Consider the following 22,818-nt stretch of genomic DNA (forward strand, 5'->3'; position numbering starts at 1 on the left):
AATTGGAAGCAAGGCTGAGCGGTGGCGCCATATCCAGGTCTTATTATACATCCATGCGTTAAAATTGTCATCTGTTTGTACTCAGTTTAACCCATGCTTGGTTAGTTTAACCAGTGAGCTGATGTGGCATCAGTATCGTTGCTATGGTTACGTGCAGTTTAATACTCCTTGCACAGTCATTTAGAGCAGCGTTTATCTGCAACTCTTGTATCTACAGTAAAAGGTAAAGAGAGAATCAGTTAAAAGATGAGATGGATCAGAGATGGAGAGTGAATGGATCCTGCCGTTTAAACTCTTAGGGTGTGTGTGTGTTTGTGTCTGTGTGCTGAGTGATGATGAACATGGAGCAGAAGGTGTGGACAGATCCCGCTGGGACTGAATATACTTTACCAACACACACACTCTAACAGCCCTCTTAACATGCTTCCTCTGCACTTAAATCATCTGATTCCCCAAGGACAATAGTGTGTCTGTGTGTCTTATCTGTGTCTCTTGGGGGGTCTTGTCTCGTACCCCCAAAATGTGTGTAAATGTTTAGCTCGTCTGAACCTCCCACACATTTACACACACAGACACAGACACATTAGTCCTGGCCACCATGAAACATGTCACATGTTAACCGTGGGAATCAAATTTGAATTGCAGTCTGATCAATTCTTTATATACAAACTGGAGAAATTAATTTGCGCAACAATGCCGTTAGTTGACTTAAGTTTTTTTTTGTTTAGTCCAGGTCAGAAGATACAGAAAAATGTAGTTAGCACAGCTGAATATACGCTTCGTCGTGCATCTTAACAGTTTATTAAAATGTGTTTTAAAGCAGCAGCTTTCACATCAGTCACAAGGTTCCTCAAATAAAATCAAGAAGAAACATGCTTGCATTTAACCAGTGATTCTAGAGTCATCAGACAACTTTCTCACAGTTTCTTTTTGACTTTTCGTGACTTTCTTACAACATCCCGTCCTCTGTCATCTCTCCATTTCCATGTCTGTTTTCTTCTCTCCTCATCCTATATGTTGAATCAGGTGAGCTCTCATGTTTAGTTGGAGTTTAGACTCCATTAACTTGTTTGGCATTGCCTGCAGTTCGCACCAAGAGCTAAACTGTACAATGCTGTCCTGGCTATGGACTACAGTGTCCGAAATCACTCCATATTTCCTGTATAATGTACGATATTTACTGGCCGCCATGATATTTTGATATATACAAATTCAGAGCGTTAAATTTATAGTACAAACATGGAACCCTACACCTGTCCGTGATGACGCAAAATGAGGATTCTTAAGTTGCGAATACTGAGTGACAGGGAGCAGTGAATGAGTGATTTCAGCCAATCATAAATACAAAGAAGCAGATGTTAGTTAGTTGAATGTCTGTGTATGCACCCGTGTATTCTCTTTATTCGCTCTGCCCTTTATGCCTGTAGAAGACTTGCAATTGAAAGCCTGTATGTAATTAAATAGAGAGCACACATTAATGTACATAGGCCTACATTATAATTAATGAAGAATAAAACAGCATCCACTGCTCTCAGACCACCTCTTTTTCTCTTTGATAAGACTTTCTTTGTGTTTCTATTCCGATAAAATCTGTTCAACATGTTATCATGGGCAATATTGACCCATTTTTGTCGTTATATTTTGTGCACAATAAATCATTCCCGCCCCTTTCCTCCTTCAGATTCTCTCTCCTCTCCTGGATCTCAATCAGAATCGCAGTAAACTGAAGCTGTACATCAGCCACCTGACCTCGCTGTGTCAGGAGCGAGACCCAATCATACTGCAGGACTTCGCCCCGCCCCCCTCCTATCACCGCTCTGACTCCGCCTCCTGGCATACGCAGCTGCACAGCATGACGCAGGAACAGGTGAGACCGTTTATGTGGACTTCTGAGAGACGAGATGGGGGAAAAATCATGCAAAGTGAAGACATTCGTCCGTCCTCTGTGTGTGTGTGAATGTGGAATAAAGTGAGGACATTCTGTCACTCCCAGTTTATCATTTCCTAAAATCAGCCGCTGAGTGTGTGTTTCTGTGCTTGTGTGATGTGATGACGTGTGTGAGTTTGTGTTATCGCTGTGTGTGTGTAAGTGTGTGTGTGTGTGTGTGTGTGTGTGTGTGTGTGTGGGAGTAGGGCACACACTGGTCGGCCTGGCAGGTTTTTGGCGCTGCCTTTGACATTATTGAAAAGATTTACTCCAGCGGGTCACCTGACGACAAGCTGCTGGCTGCGGAACAAATGGTGTTTTAGACGTTTTATTTTACAGGGAGTAAACTCTGCTTGGAGCTTTTTGGCAGCAGGAGGAGGGTTTGGTTCATATACGGAGCGAGGAGGGGAGACAAGAGTGTATTTACTATTCAACTGTCGAAAGAGTTGTCATGTGAGAGTGGGAGGAGAGCAAAGAAAAAGGGAAGTGCGGATACAGAAAGGTGAGGCTCGGTGAAAGCTGCCTGCTCCCGTCGATGGAGCTCCATTGTCATGGTAACCAGTTGTGTTTTCAGCACATAAACAGTATATTATTAAATTAAAAAAATTGTATGGCTGTCTATGGCTTCCCCATGTCTCTCTCTTCTCTTTCGCTCTTTTTTTTTCCTCCATATTGAAAACATATCAGGCGATACATGCTCGCTACATGTGGTATACATTGAAGAACGGTAACCCTAGACACACACACATACTCACAGAGCAGTGTGACAGAGTGTGTGGTTGGGGGTACAGCAGGACTAGTTTCCTACAGTCCTCATGAAAGCCCTATTGTATGTCCTAATGCTGGGAAATGTCTCTGTTTAGCACGAGTGCTTCAGATATGGCACAGCATGGTGTGGTGTCACTTTAAATAAACGTTGAATGTACTAAATTAAAATGTCATTTAATCACCGTGTACATTAAAGGCACAGAGAAATGGTGTATGTGAGTTTCACGGACAGACAATTACCGTACGTATTTTTCATCATCAGCCTGAATGCAGACAGTAATCTGTGGCCCAGAGGCCGCGGATCCACATTTTTGAAAGAAAAACTTACTCTGGATTAATCATGTGGGCGGCTGTGAAAGCTTATCTAACAAGATTGAATGCTTTTAGATGACCAACTAACTACCCTGCACTATTTCATTCCTACCTTATATTTATTTAAAAACATTTGAAAACATTTAAACCAAACTGTGGTCGTGGCCGCATCCAAAGCCAAATCTTTATAACAGAGGCAAAAAAAAGGTCTTAAAAGAGCGTTCCAACCAATTTACCACAAATCACTTATACTTTACATTACTGCTAAACATTGTCAAGACATGCTACAGGGTTTTGAATTGTTGAGTTGCCTTCTGCACATTTGAATCAGGGTCTCGAGGAAGATAGTCCATCACAGAAAACAATGGGCCTCATTCACCAATACCTTGAATTTGTTCTTGAGAAAGTTCCTAAGAAAAGTCTGCGTCAGATTCATGACGTGTTTTTAAACTGCAGAATTGTTCACACCTGTGTTCTTATACTGATGAATCCCATTGTCCTTGTAAATTGAAAGCGCATGCCAGTTGATTCTTATTAGCATAGGTAAACGCCTCACCAATCCCCATAAAAGGGCATGAGACTGCAGGGCCATGTGCAAACACAGAAACTGAAAAGAAAAGTTGAGAAAAATAAGTCAAGAATGCCCAAACAAAAGTCTAAAGAAGGTGGAGCACCAGACTCCAAACATGAAAAAAAAAAATAGTGGATATAAAATTACACAAAAATAAGATGCATGGGATGATTAATCACTAACTATTGGGTGGCATGGTTCTCAATTAACATAATTAATGTGTAGTGTTAGTGTAGTGTTTATTTATTTGAAAAGACCATAATGCTTTGTAAAATAATGAAAATAATTATAAAACATTATTATAAATGGTAAAAAAAATATGATTGTAATTTCAATCCTATAATACTATAATAAACTGTAGAATTGAAGAAAACGCAATAACCAATATATTTTTGCACAAACATGTCCGCATTGAAAACTGTGCAAGTGGGTTTTAAGAAGAAGTCTCTCCTTAAAGCTGAAGTAGGCGAGATTGGAGCAAATATGATTAAAAAAAGTTATTTTTATAAAACGGTCGCTATATCGTGACAGTAGTACACGAAACAGGTAATCTGAAAAAAAGCATGTGCTTCTGTGTCCTCCAGTGCTCCTAACGGCATCTGCAAGATTTCACAGACCGGAGGAAAACAAGCAGTCAGAGCTGATCTGAGCTCAGCTGTCAATCACTCGCGAACTCCGACCAAACGGTCAAACTAGGCAGCGCTGATCAAATATGAATCAATATTATGTTACGTTATGTCTATTTCTCGCCTCACGGTTAAGCTGTAAAATGAGAAAGTTTGTGACGCCGCAGCCATTGTGAAATCTGGTGAAGGATCGCCAAGTTCTGGTTACATGACCGGAGCACAGCCAATAGGAACACTCTCAATGAAATGACCTGTGATTGGTCAAAGTCTCCCGTCACGGGCTAGATTTTCTAAAGCCTGAAAACAGAGCCATGAAGAGGTGCAGAAGTCTAGTTTTCTCTCAGAGCACTTGAATTACAATATGCTGAAAGGTTATTATGGAATTTTTGCCCGATGATGCTAAAAATATACTGCCTGCTGCCACTTTAAGAAAGTTTGGTGATGAGGCCTTATTTATTTTTTGAAGTTAAGTTAGCATTACAACATATCTACCTAAAGGACATCATAGCTTGATTGTCTTCCAAAATGACCCATATGTATGCTACAAAATGAGTCATACTCTGATTTGTGATGTATTACAATCTATGGTTAAGAGCTGGTTAAGTTTAGCCAACTACTTGTTTGGGAAGAATGGCATAAATACTTAGTTTTTAGCATGTGTGAGATTATCCTAAAATAAACTTTGAGATAAAACCAGAAAGAGTTATTTTAGAGCAGGGGTACCCACACTTTTTCCCTTGGGGGGCCAAAAGCAAACACCTAATGTATATTGTATTGTATTGTTAAGATGCAAAAGGGTACTTGGATCCCAAGTTCACATTGAAATGCCATTTGTTCGTGTGCCACTGTCTCTGCCCGTCCATTTTTTTCTTACCTCACTCACCTCAACTACTTCCTGTGCAATGTGTCTCTGCCCACCGTGCTCAGATTATAAAAAATAATGAATTATTAGGGATCCTAAATATTTAAAGAGCATTTTTACCTGACAAAAAATTAAATAACATAAACCAGCCATTTATATTACATTTTCTTTAACTGATTTTTCTTTATTTTTTTTGCTACAAACATATGACGGGCCAAATGGAAGCTTATGGCGGGCCAACTTTGGCGTGCAGTCCTCACTTTGGGCAGCCCTGTTTTAGAGAGTGTTGAATGGTTTGGTTGGGTGGGGAAAGGAAGTTAATTGCAATGCTTGCAGAGCAACTAGGACACGTCTTTAACTCTGAGGTTTTGGCTTTTGCATGAAAACTAAAGAGTTTCTTTCATTTCATTCTTTTATCCTCTTCATCACGTTCTCTTCTGCCATCACTCTCTCAACTTTTGTTTTTTCTTTCCCCTAAGGAAGACCTTTCTTCTTATTTTTCCTCTAAAGTGCCTCCATCATCATCATCTTTTATTCTCACCATCTCACTTGCTGCATGTCAGAGTAGGTGTAGGAGAGCGCATGAGTTTTTTAAAACGCAAGTGGTTATTTTTTCTCTCTGTGTTTTTGGCGAGATATTTCCCTTAACGACATCACAGTTTAAATCTCTTTGCCTCTCCCCGTCCAAACCCACCCCGTACCCAGGCAGTGCCACTCGGCGCCATGTGTCTGCTTCAGACCCCGACCCTGCCTACACACAATCGCTGACACACACTGCCTGTCTTTCATTCGGGCCAGCGTTTCTCGTTTTCCTTCATCATGTGTCGCCATCACCCTGGCTGACCCTCTTAATGCACACACAGACTCCCTCCAGACTGCCATGCTCCAGTGTGCCAGCCTCTCTTCTCTGTCTTGTGGTGACTGTGTGTTTTACAAGCTTCTCCCTGGCTCTGTTAAAATGCCTGGCACTCTGTAAAGCCATTAGGATCATACTAAAATAGCATGTAAAACACACACGGACAGACACACATGGAAACCTCCATATTCCATGCCCACACGTACATTAACATGACAACAATCATGAATGGAGGCTCATGTACCTGACAGTCTGCTTCTGTAATGTGTCGCTAGCTCAAATATTTTACTAACATGGTAGCTGTGTCTCAGATACTTCTTTTAGTACACTTCCATGTAGTACACTGTGCACACTATGTACTTACTTGTATAGTGCGTTCATTTCGACAGGGTAGTGGCTAGTACTCACCGGAAGCTCGGTAGATCAGCTGGTGATAGTCAGCCACGGACATCACGCCGTATCGGCAGTAATTCAATTCACACAGATAAATTAACACAATAATGACTTCTATCAGACTACAGTATAGAGGTACTCAGAGATTTTGCTGCAGCTTCCTCACTCCCAAGTTTGAAATAGGTTGGTGGTCCCTCTGCTTCTGCTACATAGCAAAGATGGCAACTGTTGAGGGTGAGAAGTATCCAGCGTTACACACTCAACGTTTTGACCATTTTGAGTACAACAACCGGGGTACTTATAGTGCCAAACTTTATTTTTTTGCCAAACTTCTCAGTGTGAACACACTGCACTCAAAAAAGTAAGTGTAAGTATGGAAGAACGCAAATTGAGACACAGCAGGCGTCTGATGTAACTCTTTATTAAACCGGAGCGAGAGCAGACAGAGAAGCCTGGCTCACATGTCAGAGGAAAAGGGAGGTGGGTGAGAACAAGTTAGTCTTTGGGGTTTATCAACTGGGCACCTCCCAGTACAGATAACTGGTTGCATCAAGAGCAAGAAACCCTCACAGAGCCTCAGCAGTAAATTCAGGCCTTACAGAGTGAATCCCTGTGCTGATAAGATAAACCGATCACACTACTATAGAGAGGTTTGACAGTACTGAAAAACCTTGAGTATTCGAAAAATAAAAGATACCCAAAATGTATCCACATACTGCATTTTTAAGGATGCAATATAAGTAAAGTTATCAGCCGACACACTCTCAAAACAGCAAAAGTAAAGATTAGCAGACTGCCTTTATCATAAAAGTTTAAGCTTTCAAAATGAAACTAGAGTTTTTCTCGACATGTTTCAGGTCGTTTCTCAACAGCAGATGTAACAAGAACAAAAGATTTGCTTCACAATACAATACAATGCACAATAAAAACAAAAACACACTGTCGTTGTGGCAAAATCGTCTCAGCACAACGACCACAGCGCCGCATCGGTCAGCAGATTTTTGAACAAAATGCATTTTTTAATCCATCATGTGAAGTGACTCAAGAGTCCTTTATTGAACAATGCAACAAAGAAACATATTGTTAAAGCCATCTTTAATTTGTGCTAACGTTTGTTCCATTTGTATGTGATGATTAGATGCAGCCTTGGTCATTTATTACATGTCATCTTCCAGTTTAGTCATTCTTTTATTAACCGCCTTCAATGTCACTGAAACATTTACATTTCTGTAGCTATTGAAGCATAAAGAGGAAAAAATGGTGATGTATTTACACTGAAACCAACTGCTGGAAATAGCAAAATAGTGACCATAGAGTGGTCAAATGCAGCTGATTGACTAATTAGTGAAGATTCACTGTGTCTCTTTTTACCACAGTTAGGCGTTTCTTAGCTGCCAAAGCATTAGGTCATTTGAATATGACATTTTAATATCTGAGTCCTTTCTTGTGTATCTTCTGTACTGACATTTGCTTGGACCGACCTCAGTGAAGGAACTACTAGACTAATAGTAAATTCAGTAGGTCTTTACTCAGTAGGGAGCTCTCAAATGATGGATTTGCCGAAGACATTTTTTTCGTCCATCTGTTCCTGTGTATTTGTTTCCATGTCTCTTTTTAACCTCGGCTGAACTACAAAAGTAACACTGATTCCAAAAGTGAGGTTTTACTAAAAGAGCTGTTTTCTGTGCCATAGTCATAATAATAACCTTTATGGCTCAATGACGTCTCTAATGAGCACTGAAGAGAACTGGCATCGTGTTCCACACACACGCACACAGGAAGTCTCTCTCTCTCTCTCTCTCTCTCTCTCTCTGGCCTATGTCTCCCTCCCTGGAGTGTGAAGGTATACGAAATTGCCTGTTTTTGTGTGTGTGTGTGTATGAAATCTCTACATGAAAAGCTATCAAATTTTACACATTGTGTGTTTGTACGCATGAATGTACAAGAGTGCGTGTGCAACTGTGAGTCTATGCACATTTGCGTGCGTTTGGTATTATAAAAAATGTATGAAGTGTTATTGGCTGAGTCGGACATTATATCGCTGCTCTTATGAATTCCAGTATGAATTGTCGGCCCCCGACCCTCCGCTGTATCTGCTAAAGCAAAGACCAGTGAGTGACTGCGAGCGTTTCTGAGCCAACTCAAGCTGGAGAAACCCTTGAGTCCACATATTTACAACTCAACAGTCATAATGGCGGAAAATGACACAATTACAGACGTCAAAATGTCATTGTTGATCTTCAAATAGAAGACATTATTTTCTCTTTGGCTTGCTGTACATATATTTTTTAAAGTTATACGAGACAGGGCCTGGAGGCCGTTCAGTCAACTGAAGTGAGTCGAAATGACTTTATAATAAACTTCCAATGCAGGACACCAATATGCTGCTGGTGACTTTAAACTCTGCTCTGCGAATCCCCGCTGACATCAAAACGCTATAAAACATAATAAAGATCTAAGAGCGATAATTGACTTTTGTTGAGGAAGAGAAAACCAGAGCAGACTGCGAAGCCCTTAACAGTATGTGGGGATGCTAGCAGTGAGATGTACTGTATGTGGTCTTGGTCTGATCTTTGACATAGTTAAAACTACAAACCCTTCTGAAATGTTACATAAATAAAGCGTGTGTTGCCTTACATATAAAAATACAACCCTTTAGTTTTCAAATGCTCACAATCATTGTTGTTTCAGCTCGGCAGCCCGATGCCCTGTAGTTAAGTGATGCCCTCGACAGACTGGCAGACTACACAGGAGCTTCGAGGTCACTGATTGGGTGAATTTTGATTGACAGAAAATACAAAAACAGGAAGGGGCAGAGCTGTAATTTAAACATCACAGCTGATAATGTAGAGGGCGACTACAGGAACTTAACCATCCCCGGTGATAATAAAAAACATTATTATTATTATTTGGATAGTGTGTGTTGGTGTGCGTTACAGAAAGTTTCCTAATGATAATAATACTGGAGTTGCCGTTTACTGACTGTGATTGTGTCTGACTGTCTGTCTGTGATGATTATAACTTACTGCCTCAGAGTAGTAGTTCACATGTAGATGTGTCTCAATAACTCTGAAATGACCAGGACAAAGAAATAAAGGTGCGAGAAACCGTAGTGTAAGCAAAGGAAAGAGATGATGACTTACTGTAAATATTAACTAAATTATGAGAACAGAAGCGAGGCATAAATGGTTGTTTTATTGTGAAATTATTTGATTCTATTATTTGTTTTTATTGGCTTTAGATTCAATACTTGGACTTGACTCGTGAAAAAATAACGACTTGACTGCTTTGAGACTTGAAAGAAAAAAATAACGTGGTCTGACCTGGTAAAATCCTCTTAACAAATAAAAAAGTGAGACAGTGCCGGGCACTTCTTGCACGGCCACACAGCTTGAATATTTAATGATTATGCCTCTTCATTGAGAGGACTTGGTCTCTGCTAGATAAAAATCCCTCCTTATACAGCTTTGCAAGGATGATGTTCTACTGTAATACTGTCATTTTAATTGTCAGTTTTGACTTGGGAAGACATTTCAACAGCTCTTTTTAGCCCGACACATTACATTACATTTATTTAAAGGTGATCTATACACGTGGTTCCGACCGACGGCGTTGTCAAAGAAGCGTAGCACCCACCCTCCGGTTTCCCCTCAGGTAAAACACTGTTGTCAGCACTCTTGCTATTGTTGCCACTGTTTGCGCTGTTAGCACCGTTAGCCGCCGACTCTGCCGTAGCCATGTTGAGAGCCATGCAGAGCCGCTCAAAATGCTCCCAATCATCGCATTTAGCACCTTTAACTGACGCTTTTACCCAAAGGGACTTAGAATAAGTGCATACAACTATGTGGGTTACATCCCCAAAAAATGCGAGAATCATGCAATTACATCAACTTCATCAGGTATGCTGCTACTTCAAGAGCTACATTTAGAGACAAGTGGAGATTGTAAAAGAGTCTGTTTTTGGTTCCGTTTTATTGTATGAGCCAAAGTGCAGTCTGAACCGATGAGTTTTCTGTCTGCGATGGAAGACGTGTAGAGTTTCTGCTGTCAACGGGGAGTTCGATCCACCATTGTGGACCCAGGACAGTAAAAAGTCATGACTTTGTTGAGCTGATTGGCAGAAGCAGAGCGTAGTGTGGACAGGCCATGTGGTTTGACCATGTCCTGGGTGTTGGATGGGCTTGAGCCATTCACAGCACGATAGGCGACTACCATATTGCAAAGGAAAAGTGTTTTTTGTCTGTGTGCAAATGAAACTTGTAAGACGGAGGGCGGAGGAGGTGGAGTAGAGAGGTCTGGGGTTGTTGTCTAGAGAGTCAGACCCATCCATTTGTGCTGCGATGTGGTCTGGGGTCTCTCTCGGCTTTCATTAGGCAGCTCTGCTTCCTGCTCCAAGGATGATTGTTTTCTCTCTAAATACGACGCTGAGGTCCTCGACGACCATTAGACACACACACACACACATTCAGACAAAACGAGAGACAGTCAGACGCAGCCACACACATGTCCGACCCTCAGTGCCCATTTCACAGCGACACACATACACACACACAGTCCTTCGCTGGTCATTACAGACTAACTGCTGGGTTTTTATGCAGATTTATTGAATCCAGGCTTAATGGCTTTACCAGTCGACCTCTTTTTACATGCATTTGTCTTTTTCTGTCCTTCTTCCTTGATCTTTCCCTCCGTCTCTAGTCATCACTCTCTCCTCCCCTCCTCCTCTTGATTTCCGTCTTCTTTCTCCCCTCTCTTCCTTTATTCTATTCTTTTAAATCTTTCTGTTTCTACTTTGCTGTTGTCACTCACTCTCGATCAATCTGCTTTCTCTCTGACTCTCCTCTGTCGCACTCTTTCAGCTCCCGCTTCACAATCACTGCCTCTCTTTTTCCTTCCTCTACCTCTCTGTCCCCTCCGTCCTCCGTTGTCTATAATGGAAAGACAAGCTGCTGGTGATGGTGACAGCCGGGTGAAGGCCATAGACTTAAATTAACTCACAGACACAAGCTCTCCGCTCTCACACTTTTCTATCTGAAGCTGTTAAACCTTTCTCCCGCAAAGGAAGTCCAGCTTCACATATTTCTCCTCCGTTATTGCTGCAGACGTTTCCTTCGACTAGTTCAAGTTCCTTTTACTGGACAGCCACAAAATCACACTTCAACATGTGCAAATGTCGTGCGTACGCTTTGTTATGTGGCCGAATATTCAGAATTGCACATGAAATCAGTGGTTTAGTTTGTGGTGATAGCTGAGGCTTTGTAAAGCGCACACAAAGTTAACAAGATGGTAATATTATACAGTGGAATTGAAAGAAAATGTTGTGTTAACTGAGGATGTGTTGTAGTTGGTCATCTTGGTTTTCTTTTCTTTTTATTAACAGACATTTTAAATTTTTTTTTTACTTCTCCATATTAATGTATTCGAAGATGTGTTTTAACAATCATGTTGGAGACTGTGGCTCCCTTAACCACAATAACATTAATTATTGACGGGTTGTATGATTGCTATATTATGCAAAACACAATTTTCTTCACCAGTCTGGCCTTCAGTCTTTTTTTATTAATTTAAAAATTTGGATTAAAATGATATACAAGCAGGTCGCTTTATGTTATGTGAGGGTCACCGTAAATGAGCAAATTTGGAGGATAGTGAGATGTTTTATGGGATAGGAAAACAATTTCAACCATATAAAAGGTACTATTTCATTTGTCCTGCTTGTTTTTGGGCATATAAAATAACGTTTAAATGGAAAATCTGTCTTGATTTGAAAAGGCTGAACATTTTGCAAAAGCAGTCTGTAAGTGTACTTCATATATTTATTTATTTCCCTAAGTTATGCTCCCAAATTTGATCCCTGGCCATAAGCTTTGCAGCTTAAGATAAACTACTGATACTCCTGATAGCTATCTTTTTTGGGGATCAGCTGTTTTTAGAAGCACCTCATGCTTCCCTTTGTCGCGCCCGCAGATTGTTTTTTTCTTTTTTATTTCCGTTCCTTTTTCTGATTGGCCTACTGGGAGGTTACACCTATACGCAGTCAATGCCGGAGTCTGTTTCTGCTGTTTATTTCTGCAGCCATTAGTGCTGTAAGTCCAGCCTTGTGTAGTTACTCCTAGAGGGCCAGTTTACGGTTTAAGCCTTTTTTTATACGCTCTATAATCCCCTGTTCTCTATGAAGGTGTTCCACTGTAGTTACCAGTGGCGGACTCAGGCTGTCTGAGGGGCAGGGGCGAAAACAATTAAAAGGGCACCAGCTGCATGCGGTGGGGCACCAGGGCGCAGAAAGATTTCTAATATGTAGGGCAGCCTATATGGCACTGCATCGTGTTTTCTCCATTTAAGGGCACCCTAGAGGCCACTTTATCACATTTTCTCTTTCTCTTCTGGAAGGGCACCCTAAAGGGCACCTTATTTAGTTATCTCCACTGGAAGGGCACCCAAGAAGGCACCTCATCTATTTGTTTCCACTGGAAGGGCACCTTAGAAGGCACTTTATCTATTTCTTTCCACTGGAAGGGCACCTTAGAAGGCACTTTATCTAGTTTTCTCCACTGGAAGGGCACCCTAGATGCTACTTTATCATATTTTCTCTACTGGAAGGGCACCCTAGAGGCTACTTTATCATATTTTTTCTACTGGAAGGGCACCCTAGAAGCTACTTTATTACATTTTCTCTGCTGGAAGGGCACCCTAGAGGACACTTAATCACATTTTCTATACTGGAAGGGCACCCTAGAAGGCTACTTTATCACATTTTCTCAACTGGAAGGGCACCCTTGATGTCACTTTATCTAGTTTTCCCCACTGGAAGGGCACCCTGGCGGGCACTGCATCACGTTTTCTCTACTGGAAGGGCACCCAAGAAGACTTACATTAACAAGCCCACCTCTATCTGTAGCTTAACTTGCATTAATAGGTCCTAAAGTGAAAGTTGGAGGACTTCACTATTAGATTTAAGTTCCCAGACTTTAATGAAATACTGGGAGGGGAGATGTACACTTCACCTTCCTTAATAACTCCTTCAAGTGCACATGAGCAAGGCACAGGATGGTGGAGAGTGTTTTATCCTCTGTCCCCGCCGAAGTAACTGCTCCCAGAGGCCGAATTTATAAATATGAATATGTTCCTACAGTCAATTTAGCTGATTAAATGACCTACCAAATAAAATTACCGAGTTATGTTGAATTGCCCACAACACACACTTCCCCTTGTATATTCCTTCAGCTGTTAGTGCTAAATGAGCGCAGTACTTTTTCGTCCTCCAGGAGCCGTTTTAGGGACCAGTCCTCAAGCTCTATTCCCTCTGCAGCTCGTTAGCCTGAGCTGCCTGGACTACAGCTGTACCGGACTACGACGCACACACACACTCACACACACACACTCGGTCACATGGCTCAGGCGCTTTTGGGCTTGGCGCAGTACAGGCGGCCAACGTATAAAGCAGACTGCATACAGCGTAAGCCTGTAAGAAGCTAATGGTTTGAATAGAGACAGGAAGAGAGACGGGGATTATAATAGCCAATATAGGCCTATTATACTTTATCCCTTTGCTCTTATTCATAATGGTGTTTCTATAGCACCACTCAGGGCTGCCGTTGAGGCGTCTGGAGCCTTTTTAAACCTCCTGATCGTATCTTTGCTCATGCAACTTGGGACGCTATATGTGAAGGAATAGTAGGTCAAACTTTGCCCTCCAGACGTTTTCTGTGTCCAGACGCTCATCCTCTCCTTCCCCTATGTCTTCCTGCTGGTTTTGTTTGAATAAGAGTCTGTCATAAAACAGTCAACCTTTTCACCTCAGATTTTTATTTTCTTACCCTCCACATTTCCCACCAGGCAGTGCTGCTCTGTCACTTGCACTTGTACGTGCTAATGTTCAGGCAAGCATGCAGTTATTGGGTAACAGTTTGGAATATTTAAAAGCTGGTAAACACATTTTTTTTTCATTGTCATCCAAATATTTTATGTACCAAAGTTGGTTAAGATTGAATGAAATTTGTAGCAAACGTTTTTTAAATTTTTTAATATTTAAAAATGGGCATGGGAAATGGGCCCCATGGATAGGATAGAAACTTAGGGAAAACATCATTTTGCTTCTATACATAGTTCAGGACCTAAAGCATAAAATAAAATGTATAAATTCTCACATGGTGACTCTAATTACACCCAAACTTGAAAAGTTCTTCCTTGGTCCATGACCAAATCTTTCAATTATTTCATTAAGGTAAAAATGTGAAGGTCAAACCATTAAAACCCACTGTTACATTTTATGATCCAACTTCCTATAGTAGTTTTTGGCTCTCAACATTAGTTATTTCATACAGCCCTGCGTCCTAAAAATTACCTTCCCATACAACTGAACTGCATTCTCAATTACGTTTGGAGAGAAACGTATTTTGTCGCGGATTATGTTTGTGATAGTTTGCGGAAGTCCGCAGCAAGTGACGTAGTACAACGAGCGATGCGTAGAGCAGGTGACGTAGTATATCGAGCGACCGTTAATGAAAGTTTTGTGGTATAATAATGAAGAAAGAAAGTCCACTACTGGCGGGTATGTCAAACATACAGGACTTTCATGTCATAGTCATTTTAAGCCAAACCATGAAGTTTTTTTTACTAAACCTAACCAAGTAGTTTTGTTGCCTAAACTTAAGGAAGTAGTGTTTTGTTTACATTATTAACCACATTAAAACTGCTTAAAACTGCTTAAAATGGTTTAAAACTGCGACCGTCATCTGGGAGAAAACATGTTTCCCTCAAAACGTAATTGAGAATGCAGTTTAGTTGTATGGGAATATAATTTTATAGGACACAGGGTTGCATAAATTGCTTGCCAGGCTTTAATATGCTATATCAGTAATCAGTATTATTCTCAAAATTACTTTTCTTGCTTCTAAGTAAAACAGAATCTGATACATTCTCAAGAGTACGTTATAGGAATAACTACATAATTTGTGCAGCCTTTGGTCCAGTTCTTTGTGGAAGTGGGCCTCACTGTAAGCAGCCCTGATCTATGAAGACCTCATGATTCTTAGAACATCATTTCCCCTAAACCAGTCACAACAAGGTGGAGTTAACTGTTTAACACGCACAGCCACGGAGTGAACAGAGACAGTTTCCTGATTAAAGCAGACCTCTGGCCTCACAATCATCTGTAAATGGAAAACACTCCAGTCAAGTAACTTTGTCTGCACCGGGCAGTTAACTTGCTCAAGCATGAGGCTAATGCACTCCAGTTGGATCATATATTTGTACTCTCGTTCTCTACCTCTACCCGTTTCTCTGTTAATCTCTCCGTCTCTATCTCTCTCTCTGCTGAGTTATGGTTTCTTTAGAAAACATTAGCATTCCTCTGCAAAGAGGTTCAAGCGCTGCAATGTGTGTCAAGGGGTCAGTGCGCACACACACACACACACATCTTACCCTCATCCTCAAGCTGATAACCGGTGTGTGCTGTGCATGTCCGTGTGTGTGTGTGTGTGTGTGTGTGTGTGTGTGTGTCTAGGCCCCTGATAAGGCAGATAATGATCCATCACGATAATGGAGCTTTAATGGCTGCAGTAAAAATCATCTTCAACAAACCCTCTCTCTCACTCTCACACACACACACACACACGTCTTATCCCTTCCCTCCGTCTATCTCTCTGCTTCCCACAATCCTCTCTGTCACTCACTAAATCAGAACTTGAGCTTGCAACATATACACTTTAGCGTCATGCCGTGCACTCACACACACACCTGTCACGTCAATCCCCCAAAGCACTTTATCACACGCACACATTCACTAACACCAAATGCATCTCCTAAACACACACACACACATACCTTGATACAAACACTACCAATCAAACAACACACTCTTCATCCACATTTCTCTCTGACCACACACACTGTGATCACATGAGACGTGATCCATCGGAGCAGCAACATCCAAACGTATATACCTCATAACTGGAAACTGTATCGTGCAACGTTGTTTATGTTTAATTCCTTCAGGCCATAAATGAGCTACAGGGAGTGAATGTAGCAAGAGAGGAAGTTTACTGCTTAGCAACGTGGGGACGGAGGGTTAAATTATGATTGCTTTCCGAGGAAAACTGGGTCTTATTTCTGTAGTTTTGGCTATCATTCATATCAGTTATTATGAGAACATTTTTCCCACCAGGTTGATTGTAGTGATTTACGGATGTGGCGACTCTGTTAGACACAGCTTTGCAATGAAGTCCATTATAGGGCAAGCAGTCAGCCAGGTTTTAAACATGTCCTCAGTTTAACCACATCTAAAAAAAAAACTTTTAGGAGCTTTTTTGCAGAACTGCTTCATGGTCTAGCAACTGACTGCATCGTGAGTGTGCACACATTCAGATTTCAGGTACACTCCCCTTTCATTTCAATACCAAACAAGTGTTTCAGATCCGTTGTTTCTCAACCTGGGGGGTCGGGATCTTTCTGCTGGGGCACATAAAGAATGAGTTGCAAGATGAATAATGGAACAGGGAAAAGATTGAAACAATTGTGGTGCATCATTTTTGTCTGACTTTAATCTAATCTTTGCTACGTTTTCAAAAAATTATTACAAAAACATGAAATCATATGTGATTCATGGGAAAATCTGGTGGAGCTGCTCAAAGCTTGTAGACATATTTGATCTGTGAGAAGGAAACGCATTTAATCGTTAATTTAGGGGTCACAAACGAAAATGCAAAACACTCGCCTGCAAATATTATATGTCATGGGCTTTTATTGTGAAAGGTAAGAACAGAAATAGTGGATCTGGTCTATGCTACCTTTGTCAAAGTTGAAAGGAGTAATAAGGTTTTGCCGTCCTGGTTCAGACTACATAGCCTCCGTGTTGTTGTTTCATAAATATAGGCGCAGCTAAGCACAGCGTGATTGGTCGACGCCTTTATTTTGCGGTGTGAAAGCTCAGAAAATCGACCTTGTTCTGATAAAAAGTACATTGCTTTTTCGCTGCGTAATATTCGTGTTCTGTGTGAAAGTATTCATGACAAAAACAACTGTTCAAAAACATATATAGACATGCGAAAAAAACACCGCCTTAAAACTGTTTTACTGCTCGTGTTTCTAGAACTCTGTCTTGCAGCCTTGCTAATGCTATGTTTAGAGATCTCAGCACTGAATTTAGTGAGTAAAATATCACCAGAACCAGCAGTACCTTAGACAAAATGTAAAAAATATACCTAAAAACTGTACCAATCACCAATTTTAAACTGTGAGTTATGCATTATGCAGACAGTGCTGTTATGTATTATCATGACATGTCGGTATCTCTCATATTTTGTACTTTCAGTGTATATGATCTTGCTTTAGGTACATGTCAGTATCAGCGCTGTGTTTGACCCGTGTAATCTTGATTTTTGAACGCCTTTTTCAAACATCTCTCTGTGGTGTAGGTCAAGGCTGCACGAGTCAGAGAGCAGAAGACAGCAGACACATACTAAACCATTTATCTCTTCTCAATCGTCTTACCACCTTATCTTTACTGCCGTGTTTTTCTGGGGAATAGCAAGTCATTAAGTTGAATTACTTGCAAACACACATAAAGTGACATGTGGGAAATATGCCAATATACGTGTGTATATACTTCACACAAAAAATGAGGATATTGGCCAGAAGATGTTTGGGCATTATAGATAATAAAATATTGCAAACGCGCTTGCACAGGGAAGGGTACTCTCCTTTACCTCCTCACTCACTCTCCACTTCTCCCTTAACCTTCTCTGTCTCTCACTCTTCTGTCTTTCTAAACCAGTATTGGCAAATACTTCTCAGGTTTTGTTGTAGTGTACGTACTGTATATGTCTGTTTATCAGGCTTTTAGTGCATGAAAAATAAGTACTTAGTCTTACATATTGTTGTCTCTGCCAGGAGATAATGAGATTGTGCGTGTGTGTGAGTCTCGGTGTCTGTCCATGCCTAATCTTGCATACTGCTGCACCAAACTGCATAATATTTTGGATGGTCATCTATGGGTACATGTTCAAGAATCTCTCGTGGTTGCACTTTCTCAAAACACCTTTTATTGCCTGTTTTTCACTCACTGCTCTTAACCGCCCCTCGGCCGGGAGGGGCCACAAGTGATCACACAGCTGAGTGCATTTCCGGCAGTCAGTTGCTGCTCAGAGACATCGCTATTCCATGGCTTTTTATTGGGCATCGACCTCATGTTTACACGCGTATTGTCGAAACAATTGACATGAAGCCTAAATAAAAATCGCTTCAAATCGCGGTTATGTCCTTGAGACGGAGCTGAGACGCACGGCTGCACAGAGCCGGTGCAGACATCTGTATAGATTAAAATGAGAAATGTATCTGTTGTGTGAGATGTGCGAGTGAAAAACACGTCTGATACACTTGCAGTCTGGACGGGGGGTTAGACAATTGTCGGTTGTATTCATTCAATCAAATATTACAGCAACTAGCAGAGATCTGTACTCTACTGAGGGCAGCTTTCTAGTTGTGTATGCATTGATTACGGTTTGTTGTACTTTAAACTACACTATAAAATTAAATTCAACTTCAAAAGGCTTTATTGCCATGACCATATTGATCAATCAGTGTATGGACACTTTAAAGGGATATCCCTCAGTTTAGTATTGCACTTCCATTGCATTTTTAAGAGGCAGGTTTTTAAAAAGAACTTCTTTCATGAGACACTGCCTGCCTGGTAAACATCCACACACACAGTTTTTAACGCAGGCTTTCTGTTGCAAATCTTGAACCAGAAGTACTAAATCCAAATTGAAATTCCATACGAACAATGCGTACAGTACTGCCAAAGCAATGTGTGAAAACTGACCTAAACTTTCTGTATATTAGAAAATTGTAAAGGAAATTGTTGCATACGCTCCAAAAATAATGTAACAACATAATATATGGATAAGGGACTATACTTCTGTGTGATTTATTGCACAAATTTTCATTAATCATTAACAGCACTATTACTTGCAGCAGTTTTACACACGAATAAAGCCACTGTAATATAAAATGCCGCTGAGATTTGCTGGCGAAGAGATGAGAGCAGAGGGAAGAGGTTAAGACTTAACGAGGAAATATTTTTGCCAATATCTGACCCAGGCCTCACACACACACACACACACACACACACACACACACACAGCAACATAAATGTGGGCTTGTGTTACATGACTGTTTGAGCGGCGCTCTTATTGATACAGATGTATTGGTCATTAAGTCAGTTAGGTTTGACGTCTCAGCTCGGCTGCAGCCAAAGAAAATAACATCAGCGCTCTCTCACAGAAACGTTCCACTCTGTACGGGCAGAAAGAACTACATTGTGGCGTTTGCAGATTACAGTCTGATATGCGTGTATGTGTGTGTGTGTGTGTGTCACCTTTAAACATGCTCCCTGATCATCCACGGGGCTACAAGGAGAGTTTGTCTTTCTGCCTGTGCTTGTGTGCTTGACTGATATCGGATTTAAAAGTCTTTTATCTTTCCTTTATGTCCATTTTCTTGCTCCTCTTTCTCATCTTAAAGGAACAACACAGAAATGTGGAATTTAAAGAAATAGTTCAACAGTTTAGGAAATACGTTTATTTGCGTTCCTCCCTAGAGTTAGATGAGAAGATAGATACCACACTCATATGTGTTCATTTAAGAAGCTGCAGCCTGTTAGCTTAGCTTAGCATAAGGCTGGGAACAGAGGCAAACTAGTAGCCTGGCTAAACTAACTTCTGTATAAACCAACTTGTTTTTACAATCCACGATTTATACGCGTTAAACAAAAATGTGTTTATTCGTGAGCTTTTGTTGTGCAGATTTTGTTACCTTTTGGAGAGAGCCGGCTTGCTGTTTCTCTCTGTTTCCAGTCTTTATGCTAAGCTAAGCTTACCATCTTAGCCTCATCTAGCTTAACTCTCGTCAAGAAAGCGAATAAGCGTATTTCCCAAAAATGACAAACTATTCCTTTAAATTCCATGTTACTATGTTGGCTTTATTGCAACGTGTTGCTTTACAAAATGTCTAAAATGTCTCCCTTCTCTGTCTCTCTGTGTCTTTCTCTCTCTCAGTTGGAGGCGGAGTTAGCGCTGTGTGAGAGGGAGGGGGCGGAGCTCCAGGAGTACGCCAATCAGGTCCTGCAGCAGATCGCCGAAGGATGCCCCGACATTTTGGAACAAGTGGTCAACGCTCTGGAGGACAGCTGCTGACACACGAGTGCACACTGACAGAAACATAAATAAGCTTACGTACATACATTAATTAGCAAGCAAACATACACAGGACTATCAGAAGTCTCCAAAAAGCCCCCATAATCCCAATTCACAAATAGCATCACAGGATGAAGACTGTCTCTTCCACCCGCTCTTCACTCTCATTTTTGTAAAAAGGGGGATCTACAAAAAAACATAATTACTGAAAACTATTCTTCCACTATGTCTTTTTATCGCTATCATTTTGAACAAACGGTGCCATCTGAGAGAAATAGTGTTCATTTTTCAGTTCATAGTGCTTAAAGTTAATTGGAAATAGATGATGTTTTTGAGACTACTCCGAAAACAGGAGCCTTCACTGCACTCGCCATCTGTGACACTTCACAGCGGCCATCTTGTGTCCTTCCAGGCAAATCAGCAGACTTGTAAACTTGACTTGATGTATTTCATGGGGGGGGAATATTGTATGAAAAGAGTGAAAGTGAGTCGAGCTTGCCAGGTTGTTTCTGATGCCAGACTTACACGCTGTTACCACATTGTTATTTGATTGGTTCAGATACAAAAGTGTGTTTATTTCAGCTGCCTTTGATTCTTTACATCATTTGCTGCTATCGTTTCTATTTTATTTTTCCATTTCTTGTTTTTTTTCTGATGAAACATCCCAACTTGCAGTTTCTTTCAGCCGTAACCTCTAGATAGTTGTGCATATTGTAAAGAGAGAACTTTAATTAACAGCTTTTCGTCAGGGGAACGAGACACTTTCGTCTATTTCTTTTCCCCATTATTGATGAAAGGCACAACAGATCTCGCAATACTCCCTTTATTGAAACACACCAGTGTAGATGTTTTGTGTCCATGCTGAAATTAGGTTCAGACAATCCCTCTCTTACCATTTTGTGACAATCCCTTTAGAGATAACGTGGAGAAATCTGAACTCTTTTCCCTTATTGAAGCATCCTTTTTTTCTTGGGAGGTAGGGAATATAAAATAATTGCTATATATTTTTTTGCTTTTGGTAATATATATATATAAAACACTAATCTTGTTTAATTGAAAAAAATATTGTCATGTATTGGTTGTTACATAATGTGTCTTTTTTTTTTGTGATTTGCAAGTAACCACAGATTTGTCCCCTAAGCAGGAGACTGTTATTGGGAACGTCGTATATTGCACCTACATGAGGCTCTGTGTCCACCGGGAGCATTTTCTCACAGTTTCTTGTTGTTTACAGTGGAAATGACACTCTGATGCATGTTTCCCACAGCGCTGACAGCCTTAGCATGATTTAAACGCTAACAGCACCGAGCACTAGAGGTCCCAATTGTTTCAACTTCAATCAAAAGCTCCTCTAACAGGTTGTTTTTTTAAAAGTCTTATAATGTAGTGAGAGCTGACGCCACATGCAACTGTTTAGCGCTGCTCCCTAAAAAAAATAAATACCTGGTGGAGACAAAGCCTAAAGATGGGGATTTACACTGCACACTCACATCTGATTTTACACACATTATAAGGCTCTCTGAAGTAGTCAAAAAAGATTTCATTGTGGCACCTAAGCTGCGTAGTTTCATTCCAAAATATTACTGTTTTATGATGTTCCCTCAAATGTTACCAGTTTGAAATTGCTAAAAAGCTGAAACGAAATGAAACTCTATCAGATATGAGCTCGTATTGTAAATCCAGCATTTTGTCGTCTGTTTTATACTGATAATGTTTTGGATCGGTGACGACTGGGACTCACCGTGACTTTGTTGTGGATTGAAAAATGAGAGAATGGAATAAAATATGGATTTATCTTTATGTTATTGTGAAAAGATTCTGTTTATAATTTCTTCTATCTTACTAAAATGTTTCACAGGTGAGAGCTGTGGCGGTGGTTCCCAACCTTTTTGACTTGGGAGCCCTTAAAACAGAACAATGTCTACTAATGACCCTTCATCACAGGTTTTATAGCGTCAGTGTGGACATGACTAATAAGCAATTTAACCTAAGAGTGATATTTCTTTCTCATATCGTTTCTTTTGAAGGATTTTTATAGTCAGGAAGAAGTAAAAGAATCCAGCATTTCACAAGAAGATAAAAGGGGAAACAGCCATGAAGAATAAACTTTTTGTCATTGCGTAAATCGTCTGGTGACCCCTCTGATTAATCCTCGTTCACAAACACCATCACACAGTGGTGAGTGTTTGTTAGATACGTGAGAGAGGTCAGGACTGATTTGTTGACTTGAGTACAAATGATAAAGACAGAGCTTTGAACATCATTCCTTTCGTTTAATTTCCTTACTTTTTGTGACCTCTCCTTTCCTCTT

General features: G+C 40.6%; 1 protein-coding gene across 9 annotated transcripts in view; it reads left to right on the forward strand.

The window, feature by feature from the left end:
* LOC119482486 (ELKS/Rab6-interacting/CAST family member 1-like) overlaps positions 1-22,307 on the forward strand; it is a 175,987-nt gene extending 153,680 nt beyond the window's left edge. For 6 of the 9 annotated variants that reach the window (XM_037760013.1, XM_037760015.1, XM_037760016.1 and 3 more), the window contains 2 exons: positions 1,682-1,867; positions 20,370-22,307. In XM_037760013.1, the coding sequence (XP_037615941.1) occupies positions 1,682-1,867; positions 20,370-20,507 (324 nt within the window). In that variant the 3' untranslated portion in view covers positions 20,508-22,307. Of the gene's footprint in view, positions 1-1,681; positions 1,868-20,369 lie in introns of those variants that run through there. The other 3 variants (XR_005205440.1, XR_005205441.1, XR_005205442.1) reach the window with 1 other exon arrangement.
* Positions 22,308-22,818: the final 511 nt, after the last annotated feature.

This window comes from Sebastes umbrosus, chromosome 23 (genome assembly GCF_015220745.1).
Source record: "Sebastes umbrosus isolate fSebUmb1 chromosome 23, fSebUmb1.pri, whole genome shotgun sequence".
NCBI classification, from domain to species: Eukaryota; Metazoa; Chordata; class Actinopteri; order Perciformes; family Sebastidae; genus Sebastes; species Sebastes umbrosus.